At 42.3% G+C, this 17,777-nt stretch overlaps 1 protein-coding gene across 15 annotated transcripts in view; it reads left to right on the top strand.

Moving 5' to 3' along the window:
• The window catches only part of LOC112467901 (CUGBP Elav-like family member 4), a 546,980-nt gene that overhangs the window by 352,818 nt on the left and 176,385 nt on the right, over nucleotides 1–17,777 (top strand). Inside the window, exon 1 of one of the 15 annotated variants that reach the window (XM_025036798.1) lies at nucleotides 14,551–14,601. The exons of 13 other annotated variants lie outside the window; for them this stretch is intronic. In XM_025036798.1, coding sequence (XP_024892566.1) covers nucleotides 14,554–14,601 — 48 coding nt within the window. In that variant the 5' untranslated portion in view covers nucleotides 14,551–14,553. Of the gene's footprint in view, nucleotides 1–14,550; nucleotides 14,602–17,777 lie in introns of those variants that run through there. One more of the 15 variants, XM_025036812.1, reaches the window with a different exon arrangement.

Here is a 17,777-nt window from a genome sequence, read left to right as displayed (position 1 = left end):
GATGAGCACGAGGACATCGAATGTGTAATTGTCTCTATGACGTTCTTTAGAAAGAAGCAGAAAGCATCGAGAGGATTTGTTTCAATTCTTGCATATTTTATTATATCTCGCTACCACGTTCATCACGTTTCGCAGAATGATTGTATTTACGTTAACAAAAAAATTGAATTTTGCCGGAAAATATGGGCGAATCGTGTTATTTACAGACTGTATGACATATTGCGTCGTTGCGCACACAGCGCGTTATTGCCCGGCTTCGTTATACCGATCGAAAGTCTGCCGACCAAATTTCATGTGGACCGCGCAATCAAATTCGACCAATATAACGAACATGTCCTTCTCCCTCAACCTTCTGCACAAAGGTTCAAACGTGCGCCAATCAAAGCTATACGCTCGTACGAGATACGTCTCGACTCGATCGTAATCTTTTAACGTTTCTCGTGCCAAGCAATACGACAATCAAAGCTTCCGATTATCATTACGAAAATAGAATTCTACGAGCAAAAACTTATTAAGCTTAATTTCCCCCTATCACGAATTCACCATGAGGATCTTTGCGTTTCCGCTGTGATCAGCTTGCTCTGATCAAGTTTAACAATGCGAGATTGAGCCGTAGGCAAGATTGCGTGGCGTCCCTCCATGTAATATTCAACAAGGTGAATCTAAGCAAGCATCGCGTGCATTCGTAACACCAACAGCCTTAAATGTCCCACACGACTTTATCCCCCCAGCTTCCTTGTCCACTACTTCCCGACTGCCATTCGCCATTCCGCTTCTTCGTCCCTAGCCACCGATTCGGCCATATAACCACTTCCGTCTGCAGCTTACCTTCCATGCCCTTCTTCTGTGATCGTCCTTGTTCCCTCAATCTCGCATTATCCCGCAAATAGCTCGCCCGCTCGACCATCCCGATAGCCCAGCTATCCCTCGCTCCTCAACATCGTGATCGATATTTGTCTTCGCTATTTTTTTCGCATTCCTTTCGAATCTACGACTTTTTTTCTCTCCGCGAATCGACTTTGTGTAACTTGGACTTTTTTACGCGCAAACCATCGTAAACTCATTAATAACTCAATTAATCTATTCTAAAGAATTAAATTATAAGAATGATGACGCAATAAATCAATCGCTTATTAATCCTTACGTCGCGAGTGATGCTTTTAGCCAATTGAGAACGATCGATAAACACTAAGCGAGTTTGGGAATTCTTTCCCTCTCGTCTGCTTCTTTTCCGTCCTACTGCCTCGAGTCTTCCTCTAGAAAGCATCGAGGATTCAGTGCCTCGCAGTGCCTGCGGCGGCGGCGCCTTAAATTAATGATCTTGAAAGCCTAAAGCGTCGGTAGACACTGCGGAACAGGAGAATGCACTCAAGGGGTGACCGCTAGCTTCTAAGTCTCTTAGACCACGGGTGGCTCTCACTAGCCCTCGCATAAACCCTTGGCTCCGTCCGAATGTTAGTAAACTAAATATCTTATTAACCCTTTAAGCTGCCACGAGTTAAGCCTCGTGTTACGCTTCATAACTTTTCGCGGTGGTTTAACGCCCTTATGGGACTAATTCGATCCGTTCCTTTGTGTGCAAGTTAAATGACGGAAAGATGGGTGTAACGCGATTAAGCGAAAATCGATTAAAGTCGAGCGCGCTCGAGACTCGTATATTCATCTCCGATCAACAATCATCGACGTTTACCTATATCCGGTGAAGTTGACGTACGATAAAGGCAAAAATAATCCTGAATTCACTGATCCAATTCCAATTAAGTGTATCTCTAAAGTGTCTAATTTAAATATTTGCAAAAAAACGCGGAATCCCGAGGATTTCTGTGATAACCTTGCCTTGACCCGCTCGTGAGCTCGAATTTTCGCGATTGCCAGAGCAGAAGCAGCCGGGGCAAGTTAAACCGGAACTTTCGGCCGGCTACCGCGAAACGACGTGGAATGTACATTAAGCAGTAGTACTTAAAACATAACCGACTATTTCATTAGCGCCTTGTCTCTGTACCGACGTCTTCTCACTCGAGCGAGCACTTAAACTGCGCTTTTCCCTCGCTCTTGCTCTCTCTTCCTCCTTCCTCCTATCTCTTCCCGACTTTTCCCTTTTCCACTCGGACTTTCGCGTACCCCTAGTCTCTTTTCCTTGCACTCTCCTTCCATTTCCCAGTGAACCCGACAACTTCACCATTTTCTGCATACGTAAACGGCACTGCACTCTAGTTAACTTCGCTAAGTACCGGTTTTTACTCTCATCGTCCGCCCCGCGGAAAGGGTTTCAACATGGACTTTCTTCCTTTCATTCCCGCAAATTTTTAATATCCATTCCGTCTTATATAAAAATGTTTTCAACATTTCTACACTTTCTTTCTGATCTTTCTAATGTATAAAATTATTAATCATTCTAGGAATTTTAATAAGATACAAGATCGCTAATTACAAAGTTGTATAAACTAACCGATTAAACACCATAATTATATAAATACAATTAGAAACTGGTTTGAGATGCGAGAAGAAACATAGCTCCTCCCATGGTAGAAGATATTATTTAGTCGTTGCACGCATTTCGTAATAAAAGTCCGTAAATAAATATCTCTCTATATACCGTAAAACATTATAAATATATATTTATTAATAAATTATAAAACATAAACTTAAGTCAAACATATCAAAATATCAAATTTATTAGAAGGTTTTTTTTTTATATTATTAATTATATAATTGTATGACGGGTAGAGTAAACGCAGACCGGTGGATGGTCGGTGGAAAATTGATGGATTAAACGCAGGCCGGTGGATGGCTGTTGGATGGCCGGTGGAGTAAACGCGAGCCGAAGGATGGTTATTTGTTTGACTATCAGATGTAGAATATTTTTTTTCAAAGCCAGACAACAAAAAATTTAACTAAACTGTATAACCGACCACGTCAAAATTCAATCTGATACTTTCAGTCTTTTGTGTACAGTTTTTAACCAATGATAAAACTTCTCGCCATATATTATCGTAGCAAGAACAGTGAGAACTTAAAGATGATCAACTAACTATGCGAATCAACTTTAAAAAAAAAGACGGTATGGTTTCGTTAATATTATTAAACGCGGAAATAAACGCTCTCAACTATCTCGTTTACGCTTTCTCGCATATTCAGTACGTTCATTACGAATGCACGGCGCAGATGTCGTTAATTTGTAATACGCGCCGCAGGACATAAAAAACGCGAGAGTTGCTAAAAGACTGCAAGAGTTGTGCATTAAACGCAGGTGACGAAAGGTACAGGTCTCCTCCTCCTCCTCCTCGCGAGCGGGTAACGCGGGCACAATCGATACTTTTTCATTATGACTACCCGAGGCAATTACTCCGCGTCATGGTAAAAGTGAGGTACCTAAATGTAATTAGTTGTCGTCGGCAGGGTGCTTACCTAGATGGTCCGCGCCATTGTATACGTGGTGCAATTACAATTTAATTTTGTTTCCCCGGTCCGTTATAAACGAGTGTGCTTCATGGCCAGCTTCCTGCGTCGAGACGAAACTCGGGCTAACTTTCAGCGACCGTTCTAACTAGACGCTTCGCGTTCGAGCCGCCGCCGCCGCTCACCCTCTCATACCCGTTAGTTCCCTTTGATTCACACGCTAATTAATTATATCTCAATAAAGCCCTACGCAATTTTCGCGTCGCAATATCGCGCTGCCAGTAAATGTCCTTGCGGTAACGCACCTCATATTTTCATATGTGCGACACAAACGCGCACCTCCGCCTCCAGTTCGTTACGCTCAGATTCGTAACGGATAGAAAGGGAGCGTACCTTTCGACGCCGATGCAAATGGCGCGGATGAAAAGAAAAAAGAATTTAACGAACCGATTAATCCCCGATAGCTTGCGCTCGCAATGACAAAGCGACATTAACGTTTATCGTTATTACCGGCACGGCCGTAAGTCACGGGCGAAAGACCGCGGGCACTCTTTTATTGCGAGAAACGAGCACGGTTTAAAGGTGGTACGGAGAAAATGGGCCGGCACGACAGAAGCAGAACAAGAGCGCGGGGGATGCAGGCGGCTCGGAGAGGATAGAGAGAATAAAGGATGGCGAAGGTAGGGAGAAAGGGTGGCGCAGTCCGGGGGTGCCACAGCACGAGCCAGTAAGGTCCGAAGTCTTGAAAAGCCGCGCTAAAATTCTTCCCCGAGAAAAATTGTTTTCCGATATTGGATTCGCATTGGCCGCGCGTGCTACGCGCTTTGCGGCAGTGCATCTCAAATGAGTCGGAGAGAGAAACGCGCCCAAAGTGTGAAAAGGCGAATAGTGACACGACGGCGCGACGGCGGTGGCCGCGGCCGCGCGCCGCGGCGCGAACGGAAATTGTCGCATTGGTCCTGTATCCCGGCTTTTTTTACACAGGAAAAATGCCTACGATCGCGTTGCACATTGTAATTACTTCCGATACGATTGCACGCGTGATTACTAGGTATGGACACAGTTTGGAGCACAATTTGCCGCTAGCAATTTAGCGCGTGGCTGGTTTGTTTATCGGTTCTCTGATGACACGTTTCGTCGTTATCGAAGTCGCACAATTTTGGATGATTTTCCGTATCGGGCTATCAGGCAAGCCGTTGAGGTATAAACTCGCATTGAATAAAAATTCGTTTTTCTGTACGACGACAAATGATTCAAAATGTTATTATTCTCTTCCATATGTTTCGCGCGACCTATTTTATAGCGCATTAACAAGAGATACACGCGCGGAACGACTCTTACCGCCAGCCCAGAACTAAGGAACCGTTGAACTTTTCGAGTGATATTTACACGGGTCGTCGAGATGAGGCCAGCTATGAATATTCAGGGCAAACTGCTGCTAAACTAGGCAATGAATGAGTCGGTTAGTCCCGAGCCAAGCTCTCACCACTGAGCGAGAGAGAAAGAGAGAGAGAGAGAGCAATGAACGGAGAAAACTGGAGAAAGAGGGAGAAAGCTCTAAGCACGCCATTTGAAACATTCGTAATTCGACGACTGTAATATGCATAAACGTTTGAAAGATTAAAACTATGCCAAGTTCTTCTAATCAAATAATTTAATTATATTCTCAAAATAATTCATGAATTGCAATTTCTAAAGACCGTTATCTCTCAAATACTCTAAATAATTTAGTGCTCTAAATATACCGTCGCATTTCTTCAGTCTTGTTGACTCACAATCAGATAATTTTAAGATGACATTTCTCGGAAATTCAAACACATTGCTTTCACAATGTATTTTCACAATGAGTTTCCGAAACTAGAAATCTGGATTAGATTTCTATAGGATCTTCTTGCAGGCTATTAAAAAATCACGTAAAATTACACATAGATTCAATCTAGCGATTCGGAGGAATGCATATAACACGTTGCATGTAATATCGATTATTAGTTAAGTAGTTACGGTCGAACAGGAACGGCCATTCCTGCAACATGAGTTACGAGTTCTAAATCACAGTCATTCTCACGCAAATCATATAAATGCGACCGTTCAAACTATCAAGTAGCTAATTTAACGATATATCTTATATGCATTAATACACTATTTCATGCGAATCCGGTATGAATCCAAATATAAAATGAATTTATAATTATCATGTCGTATGTCATATATCGAGTCAGTACAACGAAATTTACTCGACTACATTGATGTATCTCCGGAACTGCGTACGTGATTAGCTAGTTGAATTTCAAGAACTAACACGACCGGCCGCTTCAAGTCGGAGAACCGCTTATAAGGAGCGTTAAAAGGAGCCAGTCGTGGTCGAGTGTGCTCTCGGATAGCCTTAAAGGGGCCAACTGTTGCAATAGCCGTGCAAAAAGTCGACCGCGGGCGTGCCGCTGGCTTTCGAAGTCTTAACCCCGGCCAGAGGCATTCCCTTGCCCAGGCAGACGCGGATGCTTAAACTTTGTCGACAACCTAGAATACCTTCGCCATCCATCTGAGCATACGTCTTGCATAATTTATACGCAGTCGGCGATGCACGTGTGTGGCGGAGCGTCGGAAGAAGTATGTACCAGGCCATGGTGCAATACTTCACGTGCGAAGCACGCATCCCTCCGCCGCGCGCTATTTTAATACGTAATCATTTCGCATTCGCGTTACGGAAAACTCTCATTGCGCATGAATAAAAATACGCGACTACACTATAGACTCGCGAAACTCTAACGCGATGATGTTGATATAACGATAGACTGCAACGCGGGGATGGCGAATATTGCACGCGCGCGGAAATTTATTTCCGAATACGCAAAGCTCTCCCTACAAATAAATTCAGCTGTAACGCACTTAGCGATTGTTCTTTTCGCTGAAATCTCGAGATGTATCCCTACGAAAAGAAGGGACAGTCGAAGATGCGTTCAACGCGTGCAAGCGCCATATTTTCTTTATTGGCCTTACGTCTAGCCGCCCATTTCAGACTCGTAAGAACCCGGAATATTCTTTATTCCCGTCGGTAAATCCTACTCTTTGCTCGGAACGAGTTTCCGCGCGCGCTGGATATCATAGCCTCTACTTTCACAGATCCTGCACTTTCCTCCCCCCATCCCCCGCGCTAACGGCAGCGGTTGCATTTACGAGCGTGAAGGTGGAACGCCGACACTCGTTTCTTTTTCTCGAGGCAAGAACGCGACTTCGAGAGGCTCGAGCAGCGGAAAAGACAGATTCAAAGAATTCTTTTCCTGGCATTGTAATTATGGTTATTTCGAGGAAATCATTTCGTTAGAGCTAGGGCATGGATTTGTTCCATGGGCGTCACACAAAAGTTTCATCCGCTCGTATTTTTCTCGTAGAAATGTAATACTAAGATGACCACTAGTCTTTATACTGTGTTCGACTGTATTCGGGGGTAATCTCACTTCCGTTTTTCCCGCCCCCTCGCCCTTAAAGTCGCTCCCTCGAGTTAGCCAGCGCGCGTAGGGGGAAATCGCGATCACGTTTGGTGTTGCGGTCACGTTCGCGTATTTCGGAGTACGTGATGTTTGTGAGATGTCCACGATCATTAAGCTTCCAACTGTGCGCGATCAGCAAGCGTCGGGGGCCCGGAAATTTCATTACACGTGCGGAAATACCAAATTTATCGAGCATCGAATATCGCGCGTGGGATTTTCCTGCGGGATAACAAAAAGCGATTTCGACTGGAAAAAAAAAAGGTAGTCATTTATCTCTGAGATCGTATCGGAGAATGGGTAGACTCTGACATTATCGAGGCTCCCTTTAATCCCATTAGGATTTACGAGTTTTACGGGATCTCATTATGGATGCAACTAATTGCCAATGGGATAAAGTCTTCTTTCATGGGTCGTATAACTGATTCGAGAGGCCACGAGAGACGCACAAGAGAGGCCCGTCGAACCTCAAAATCCTCATTGTTCCGACCCAGCCTATGTAGCGCAAATGCGGCGTAATACCCGCAGCTTTTTGCCCTTTTCCATTCCTTAAGTAATTGTTACACGCTCTGTTGATTAGGGAAAAAAACGAAGAGTAATCTCGAAGAGGCAGATCATGCCACGTGACAATCCTAATTTCGCTCTTAAAATTTCGATACGCGATTTTAGTAGCAACGCACTTAAAGCGTACATTGAAAAATAGCTACGGAACGTTGAAATATCGTTTCTTCGATATCGAGTAAAATTTGTCGCTGCTTCACCCGAGGTCTCACTCATTTTCTAAGCTAAAAACGGGAGTTTAATTTGTGCTTCGACGACGTGAGTTGACGGCCAAGTCGCCACATGAAGTCGGCATTGGAGTCTCGATGCGTGACACGGATGCAAATATGCATTCGCGAGAGGGGAATAACGACGGTGTACTCATGCTCTGTGCCGCTCTCTCCTCCCCCGAGCCCTGTTTCTCCCCGCGGTATTTCCGCGCACTCGGATTTCCGACGCAACAGTAAATTCCTCACTTTGAGAATATGAAATTTCCCGCGTTTACATCCACACATGCAAGCACAGCCGCCGGGTTGGGGGCTCTTCGCGTACTCGTACGGAGGTCTCTACCGAGATACAAGTCAGATAAGACGGGCGGAACAATATTTTCCTGGCGGGCACTTTGCCAGAAGCTCGTGGCTAGGGTGAAGATTAGCGCAACCTTGGTAACGACCTTATAAAACACCGAGCTCAGCCGGCGTACGCCGAAAATATTGCCTCGCAAATTGAAAGGTACGGCAGAGGCGTGCTCCAGCTTCTGCTTCTCCGTTCCTACTCTCTTTCTCTTTCTCTCTTTCTTCCTTTCTCTCTCTTCTATGTGTTATCTCCCCACGCGTGTTCTCCTTGTCTCGAGGAGAACAGATTCGCCCCCGAAAATGCGTCGCGGGAAGTTTCGCTTCAAGATTTCGCTGAATAGTTCGTTCGCGAACAAAGTCTTCACAAAGTTTCGCGAGGATCAATGGGCGTGACTGTTTTCTCGATCGTATAATGTGAGAGAGTAATAAGTTTATGCATTCACATATTTGATTCTATACTATTTCGAAAGTGGAGGATAAAATTTCAAAAACAAAATGATTAACATAAATAAGACGGAAATTGTAACGACAAATATCTATGTCAGTCATTATTATTCAATTTAGATAACGTGTAAGTATCGCGACGATATCAATTAAATTTATTTAACAGATTGAAGGGCAATAAGATCGAAAAAATTATAGATTAATTCTATTATATTTTTATAATAAATAAAAAAAGCCAAATAAGGATAATTATAAGCTAAAAATAAGTTATAGACTCTGAAGTTTTATAAATTATCTGCATTGGGTTTAAGAAAAACAAATTGGCTAATATTGAAATTGGCAAACATGAAATAGTTTCATTACATTAAACCGTTCATCTTCTTTTGAATCCCAGTTTTTACACAAACGCAAAGCGTTTCAATACGAGCAATTACGAATGAAAACGATGCGAGTGCGCTCTTCGGATACGTAAATACACAACTCCTTTCGTACTCGTGGCCAACGCAACACGTTACATGGGTTCGCGTTAGATTTCTTTTTTTTTCGCGGTATATGAAGTACCATCTCTCCCGAGGGAAAGCGAATCGTTGCAGTACCCTTGAAATCATGAAGTATATTCCCCACGTATTTCTCTGCCTAACCTACCACGCGTAACAAACCCTTCTGAAGCCGAGCAAACGCGTGTGCGGCCCGGTGTAATTATTTCGCAATTTACTACCCTTCGCAGGATGTAGATTTAAAATAGCCCGTATTTATTGTGCTCGTCGGTGAGACGGGACACCCGAGGGAACAGTAAGCTGCCGCTCTCGCGGCAAACGTACGCGAGATTCTCCCCGGGATCTCATGTGAGAAAAATAAGATACACCCGAACGCAATAATCTCCAGTCCCGAGCATTCGCCGAAAATTGTCCTCTTTATTGTAAACAATTTCGCCAGTCTCCCGCATTCGTTCGTTTGCGCGAGATGCTTCGCGAGGAGAAAATAGCCCGCACGACTATGTTGCGGTAGCCCCGGCCTGCTGTTTCTACCAAACACAAGGGGACTGGATCCCCAATAATTATCGTCCGTGCAACCGCTTTTTCTTCCGCGCCCTGGGTAATGTCGCAACATTAGGAGTAGATAGGTAGGTTGGACGACGATGGGCCGGACTTGGCTTCGTGCACCGGGCACTACAGACGATTCGGCGTGTGCAATGGCTCGTAACGCTGCGCGCAGCGAGAAACGCACGGGATCCGCCTCACCGACGCGAGAGGCTGGAGATCCGGAGCTTGGCCGACAGCCAAGCGCCGCTTTACTTTATTCGACTTTCGTGCGAGAAGCGCCGGGGGGATCCGGAGAGCAAAGTACATACCGGAACAGATATATATCGATGTCCTCCGAAAAAATTGTCGCGTCATTGCGTATCCCGCGTAACTGCGACTATACGCTAAAGTTCGCTCCGCCGATCGGAGCCGAATTTTCGCTTCGTTGCGCTAACATCAATCTCATATCCAATAGAAATATTTATCGTTTTGGTTGTGTTTAGTTTTTTTGCTAACAAAAATTGCGATTCGCGGAAAATCAGTGAGATTAATATAAAGAACCATGTACGCTAGCGAGTCCGATAGTCGAATCTCTCTTTTTCGTTCCAGCTCGTTGCAGAATGACTCTCTTCTTTCAAAACCCCGTGCCTTTCGAGAAGCCTCTCGACAAGTCTAGATCGGTTATAATAAAATGATCGTTTCGCAAATGTATATTATTTATATATTGAGTTTGTTATTTGCGCTAGTCATACGTTTCTTATAATCGTTTTTACGTGTATTTTCCGCCTGTTTTTTATTTATTTGTACGTCTCTCGAATAATTTCGGCGGTCAGATATGTGACGATATAATCGCCACAGTATTATTCAGGAGTACTAGAATTAATACTTGAGAAAAAGCTTACGCAAAGTCTTGAGATGGGCATTATTTATCTCTATTCTGTTTATGCGCGTATTTGTTACTCGTATACACCCTGTAACATTCAATCTTCACCATTAATCCCTACTGGATCGGTCTCCGGTCGTATCGTATGGGATCCAGGACGCGAAGGGGAGGAGGGCGAATCGAATGAGCAGAACTCAGGGAAGTGAGTTTAATGTCCGTCCCGACCCACCGCGAATTACCTCGCGGAGATTTATTAAAACCGTAAAGCAGAAGAAACAATTTCGCTCGAGCGTGTCTGTATATGCTGGGTGTTCGCAGTGAAAGCAATGGGAAAAACGGAAAGCGCGTAGAGACGAGGGGAGGGGTCGGATGCGGGGGTGTAGAGAGGTTGCGCGTCTGTGCCTGACGTTAGTGACCATGGGGCATTTTCTTGGTCAAGCTCGCCCGGTTCACGTTGGATTAGTTCCCGTTTCCTAACTCGGGGCGATGCGCCCGGCCAATTAAAGCGCCGTTAACCTTTTCTCTGCAGTGCCGTTGTAGGTACCAGCTTGATTCTCTTATCCACAGAAACGGACTGCTCGTTCCGTAAAAGAACCATATAATACGAAAGGAGAAGTCTGTGGCCAGCTTCCGAGACTGTCGAACCGAAGGATTACGCCCTCCCGCTTTCTTGTTCCTCCGCCTCTCTTCTACCGATCCAGCGCGATATACTCCTCTCGTTAAGCTCGAGTCCGATATTTATTTTTAAGTAGATCAGGAAGAACAAAAGATAATTTTAAGCAGCCTTTTTTCCCAGTTTTTTCTTAATAAACAAAACTTTTCGTAACGATCGCCGATATAATATACAGGCGGCTACTTAATCGAGAACAAGTAGCTTAATTGAGAACGCTCTACGCGAAGTACGAAAATAATATTTCACGCTTATCATAAACAATAAGAACTTCTCTAGCTTCTACTTCCAAAGTCTCATTTTATACTTTCATCTTGTTTGCGGCGATGCTCTTGTTAAGAACAAAACAAAAGTCCATTATTATTTTATTAATATCTATGCGATGTATGTTATGTATATAAAAATGCATATACATATACAAAGCTTATTAAACAGAGTTTATTATTATTATCGATACGTTGATAATAAATTATCAAATTGTGATCATTGACAGTAAATGATGTCAATTTGTCTCACTTACTGACACGTCTTATGCAATATAATACAAATTATAAGTTGTATAAATTACTATAAATATAATTGGTAAAAAGTACACCGTGTCAAATTCGTAATATTAATATGAATCATTCAACCATTCTTATATACGTTGCCACTGCTCCTCAATATATCGTTAATTTAATTAAAACAATATTAATTTAACTAAACCAATGGAGCAACATAATACTGTTTTGTGTATCAAAATAATAAATTTCGACACACATGATAGTTAAAAATAACGATATGTTATTTAACTCATGCATTAGTTTAAATTTTATCCTTTAATAGTTAATAATTTTCATAAAAGAGAATTTGTTTCCAAAGAAGTTATTTTTACCGTTGCTTTATTTTTTATCAAACACTTCATAAGTTTATTTTCAAAAAATGTAATTTAAGAACACTATAGAGGTATGATGTAGTAATAAAGTTATTTGGAAAATTTTAATATTATTAAATTTACGAGATTACTGCTTAGATAAAGGATAAAAATCAAGAAGAAAAGAAAAGAAAATAAGACAAGTACTGGCATTTTTGAGAACATAAAGCTTTTATTAAAGTTCTTTCACAGTGTTCACATCTCATGGACCAAGAAAATCGAAGGAAAATTTTTATATATGTTGTATTTATATGAAATAAAAAAATTATAAAACGCGGAGGAAAATGATTAATATTTAAATTTTTGTTCTTTTCTTTTCTTTTTTTCTCTTCCCAAATATTTCTTTAATAACAGTCAAGGTCTGCATTCTTCCCTGTATTTTTTCATGGTTAAATATGTATTATATGAAATGACGCAAGAGAGAGAAAACAATATCCGGATTTTTTCAATATATGCGTATCACAAATATAGCATATGAATCATAAAATATCTTACAATCACTGTATATAATTCACGTAATATTGTATATAATTCGATAAAAATTGATTACTAATTTATCTTCTATAACAATTTTATCCTAATCTTTCATAATTTGTTTAATCATTATTATTTGCTATTTATTAGGTTGACTTTTGGAATAAAATAAAATGACGTTTAATAAATATTTTCCGCGAAATCTTTATATAAATTATTTCAATGTTAATCAATTGCCAGTTGTATCAGACAACAAGAGCGAGGTGGGCCATTACGAAATATAATTTATAATTTGTAATTCTTATTCCCTACCGTGTCTAGATTCGCATTTTCCATGAATAGATCGCGCGTCGAACAGTTGTCTCAATACGCTTATGGTATGTTAATCGATCGCGCGAACTTGTAGTTGCTAATTGTCCATAAGGAATAATCGCGTTTCAGTACCTATCGCAACGTTTCGAGAGCTAATGCGACATACAGAGCGTCTCACGGTACTAACCGCCCGCTCAAGTTTCGTCACATGAATGGTCAGGTAACAATTTGTGTGTGCACACAACACTATGTGCGCCGCGCGCACAAAGAAAACAAATGCCGAGTGCCGCGTATTGGCCAAATTAATACCGTTACGAAATGTTACTATATTATTTTATATATTTGCTGTTATTTAACGTTACTATAACATAAATGCCGAATATTTTGGTTCCCAGCAATTCAAATTAACATCAATAAATAAAACAAAATTTAGTTCGTTTGGAGAATAAAATGTATATAATATTAGTATCATAAAATTGTATAATTTTAATAAAGCAAAAAAATAAAATTAAAAACCGCAGAACATAGCGACTCGTTCTCTTTCTTTTTGGGTTCATTAAAATCCACAATTTTGCTCTCTCCTCAGCAAAAATTTTTAACAAAAAATATAATAATAAATTATATAATTTATTTATATATTTTTCAATCACGAAACAGAGATAAATTTTATATATTCTTCAATTTTAGATTTTAAATTATTTCTTTTTAATAATTTGTTTTAAGTAAATTAATCAATCGCTTAATCTTCATCAAAAGAAATAAAATAATTTGTATGTAACATGTTAAAATCCATCATTAATAATTAAATTGTCAATGTATCAGCTGATTACTACAGTGTACATCATATTTTTACATAAGAAATCCAAGGATAAAGTCAACTGAGCAATAAAAATCGACATTATCTTAAATAGAAAAATAATACAGGTAACAAAAAATACTACCGAACAGATCGGTACGTATTTAAGCATAATTATTTTAAATTCTCCGTGATATCAGCTAACTTTTGAATTATAAATCACTTATAATTCGAAAAACTATCACGATCTCGATCACTTTCATATTAGGATTTTTAATTCTAATTTTTCTCCAGGAGCTGGGTTAAAGTAATGCTCGGTAGACACTATGCATATATATTTTTTGTAGTATGTTTTATGACGCGTGTACACGCACCCCCACTTCGCTAAGCCCAACGTGGGAGACGAGCTTTTGGCAAAACGTGCGGGATTAGCGTCAATCTTCTAGGGCACGTTCGTGCTGGCGTGACATATTTTCGGCTTTAAATTTTCGTTCCTCACGAGTGACGAGAGCGTGCTTTAATCATTGGCCGATCGCGGCGAGCAATCTTCGTGGATCGTAGGTTGTTTGTCAAGCAAAATTCTCGTCACGACGCGACGCGCTCGCACGCGCGTTTCACCTATCTACACCTCCCCCCGACTATCTTAACTCCGCCGCCAAAGAAAACCGCTGTGTTGCGGTAATGTTTATCGAACATGATTTTGGCGGGTTCACGGGGATTAAACGCGAGCTGGATTGCTTTAATGAACCCAAGCGTGCCAGCCGAACTGCACCGAATTTATACCGCTACCGCGCAAAGGCATGGGGCGTTACGGTAAATGAAAATTTAATCTGCAGATCGATTCTGTCAGTAACATTTTGCGAAGCAATACGTTCACCGATCATTAATTCATAGGAACTTTCACTGCTGCTGCATCATTAAAGTGTACGAATGCGCGGCCTCAACGTATATATTATTAATACTAAGTATTAGATGTGCAATATATTCTATTGGTTCATTTTTCTCAATAACGTTCCTCTTTTTCTTTCCAGGTGAGTCATATGTCACGAAGCTACTTCATATTTATGGTACCTGAAAGCGTAAGATGGGTAAGAGCAATACAAAAATAGTGTCGATGTTAGATGTCAGAGAATCTTTTCTTTTTCGCAAGATTCCGAAAGAGAGATTTTATATTTATCTCTAAATTCCGTGATCTTTGAGGATATAATGGAAATAGGAATTATGACGTTTGAGATTTAAGCTTAACAAGCTAATAAACTGTCTCGCGAAGTACGTATTTATATAATCGCGTTATAAGGATAAACTCTTTCAAAGATACGGGAAAAGTTTAAAAGTTAGCAAATACGCTGCGCGTATATAACTCGCGATATTTTTCATTCTGTTTACGGTAGTGGAGCTGTCAGGCATAATGGCGTAATCGTTTGTCAAAGTCGAACGGGGGTCTCTTCGCTCTCGTGAAACATAAATCCCGTGATTTACAAAAGTGACACGTAATACGGACAGAGGAAATGGCGATTTATGCATAATCCGGAACGCAATTTTCCGTACATCAACGAAAACTTATCCCGTTTCCCCGAGCTTTCCTCCGTGTGCGAGTGGATGCGCGAGTAGAATACTCTGCGGTGCTCTCCTCAAAGAAGAAAAGTGGGTACAATCGTGATTTTAGCGAGGTCCACGAGGCAACATAATAAAAGTCTTATTCCAGCGGAATAAGAATCCGGCTGTATCTTATTGCATTCGACGACATTTCATTACGGCGACTCGGAACGACGGCGTCGCGGGACGTACGACAAATAAATGCGAATTATTCTGATACCGGATGGGGCTCTCTGTGTGTTACGCCCGAGAGGGGCTGGTTGGTTTGGTGAAGGAGAAGGCCGGATAAGAGCGTATAGCGAGTAGCGAGGAAGCGTAGATCGGCTCGAGAATGAGAACGACTGACTGTGAGCGAGGGGTGGTTTGTAGCCTGGGGGTACCATTCGCAAAACGGAGGTGGAGCGAAGAGGGTCACGAGAGGGTGGAAGAGAGGAGAGGGAGATACGGAGACGATAACTCGATCGGACATCCCGAGGCGGACGATGCGATGCAATAGTTTGTACCCGGTGGAGGGTGAGCCACCTCCAATCTTGGCCACGAAACGCCGCCGCTTAAACACCCACGACAGAAGCCATTACTTACTCCCTCGTAGCCTGTGGCGTTGCGGAAGAAGAGCACCTACTCGAATTATTTTCACTGATTCGGGCGCTTCGATCGCGTTCACCGTCTTCGACTGTGATGCGCGTTTAAACATATACTTATGTATATCTTCCGAGACGAGCGCGATCGCAGAATTATAAAGCTCATTAGCTTTTTTCAAGATAATATGCGCCGTCGTATAACGAAGGCAATTAAAGTCGCTCATCCATTTACTGCCTAACGGTAATGAATTCGCAAGGATCGATCGCGTTTAGCGTAACACAGGCCGCTAAGACGTTCGACGTTATAGTCTCGGCGGCTGCAACGACGCGAGGGACGTGGACATTTAACATTCAACGCGTATATGATTAGGCAGTCTGGCGGTGCATAGCGAATACGCTCTGCCGGGAGGGCGGGCGGAAACTTCGGGATGAATTATGTAAGGCAAAGTACTTCATTCGTCTTGCTCTTGTTATTTGGTGGGTGTAGTTAAACTCCGCGTATTACCGCGTCTGAAATATTGCCTGTAATTTTTAAGGCGAACGTGCCACCGACTGTATACCCTATTCCCTTTCCGCCGCGTCGGTTGTTATTCCTCCGTTTGTAGAACATACCGACGTCGTCGCCGGTGCGACGACGCCGCGACCCCCCTCGAACGATGTTGAAATTTCACAGAGAAACCCTCGCGTGTCTCGTAACAAGCCGGCGAGGAACGGCGGTGGAATATTACGTTTTCGAGCCATTGAGCAATCGGTTATCCCAACGGATTGATCCGAGGCTCGACCTTCTTATATACAGCTTGTAAAATTTGCGTCATCGTGTGTGAGTAATTGAACAGTAATTGACTCTTTGTATCATGTTTGAAATGTAATTTAAAATTCTCGTTCCACTTGAATAACGTCCCATCAAAGTCCAGTAAATTTCTACCAGGATAGACTACGCGCACGTAAGTTCCGGGCAAGTTGTTAACCATCCTAACCACGAGACCGAAATCGGAGAGCTTTCACCTACTTATCGTGGGGTATTAATCTTCTCGCTACCGTATGCGCTGCGGATGATCTCAAAGCAGGTTCAAGTATGTTCGAGCATGAGTATACTCGAGGGCGAATTTGTGCGAAACCGGACGAAGATTGACGGCCGGCCGTGCTAGCCAATATACGAGCCATCCTCTATTTTAGCGGTTCACGATAAAACGTTTACGAGAAGGTAACCGTAAGAGGAAACTACCTGCCTCTGGTCGAGACACACGGGGGAGAAGCGGAAGTAACCGAGCAGCGTCGAAACCGTGCGGAACCGACGAGAAACAGATTTGTCGCGAAGGAGGGAGAAGCAAATGCCGATGTAAGCCGCTCATCCGGCAAACATTACACAAGCTTACCGGACCGTGTCTCGGCTGGACTGTACCTAGAAATTTGCTCGTTGAACATGCGGTGGATATATGTGGGTACACAACAGGTAACTGCTTGTTGCACCCCCGTGCATCCTTGGATAACTCTATTCGGGAGACCTCCGCCCTGAGAGACCTCCGACCTATCTTAAACCACGGCAAAGCGGATGTATTTCCAGCGAAAGACGACACAACGCAGAGTCGCGCCGTGAGATACCGTAGAACCGAACGGTAACCGCTCAACCGTGAGCTCGGATGACTACGGGTTTTCACGCTAAATAAGGAAACTGCTGCCGCGGCACGATACACGCGGTTCTCTTGGCAGGATGCTGAGGATAAAAGACGCGGATGTATCGTACGATGTGTGATAGAATAACGTTGGCACGCGTAATTATGCATCTATAATCTCAAAATATACGAACGAGAAACAAAGAATTAGAAAGATATCATGATGCCATATCTCATTTTTTTATTTTGCGGAAAAGATATTAATAAAATGTTTGTAAATATAATAAAAATCCGTTACGTAATAAATGTTATACGAAATGTAAGATACAAGAGTAACTCTCTCTTTAATATATTATTAAACTAGAAATCCTAGAATTCTCGGAAATTGGCGTCCGGCTTCCTCTTGCATAACCATGTTGAATTCTGGGAAAACAACCCAACGCGCTTGAAAGTTGCATCGGGCGAGGTATTCCG

The sequence above is a fragment of the Temnothorax curvispinosus genome, unplaced genomic scaffold (genome assembly GCF_003070985.1).
Source record: "Temnothorax curvispinosus isolate PA1 unplaced genomic scaffold, ASM307098v1 QBEX01017878.1, whole genome shotgun sequence".
Lineage (NCBI taxonomy): Eukaryota > Metazoa > Arthropoda > Insecta > Hymenoptera > Formicidae > Temnothorax > Temnothorax curvispinosus.
The sequence above is the reverse complement of the archived record's forward strand: the minus strand, read 5'-3'. Positions and strand labels throughout refer to the sequence as shown.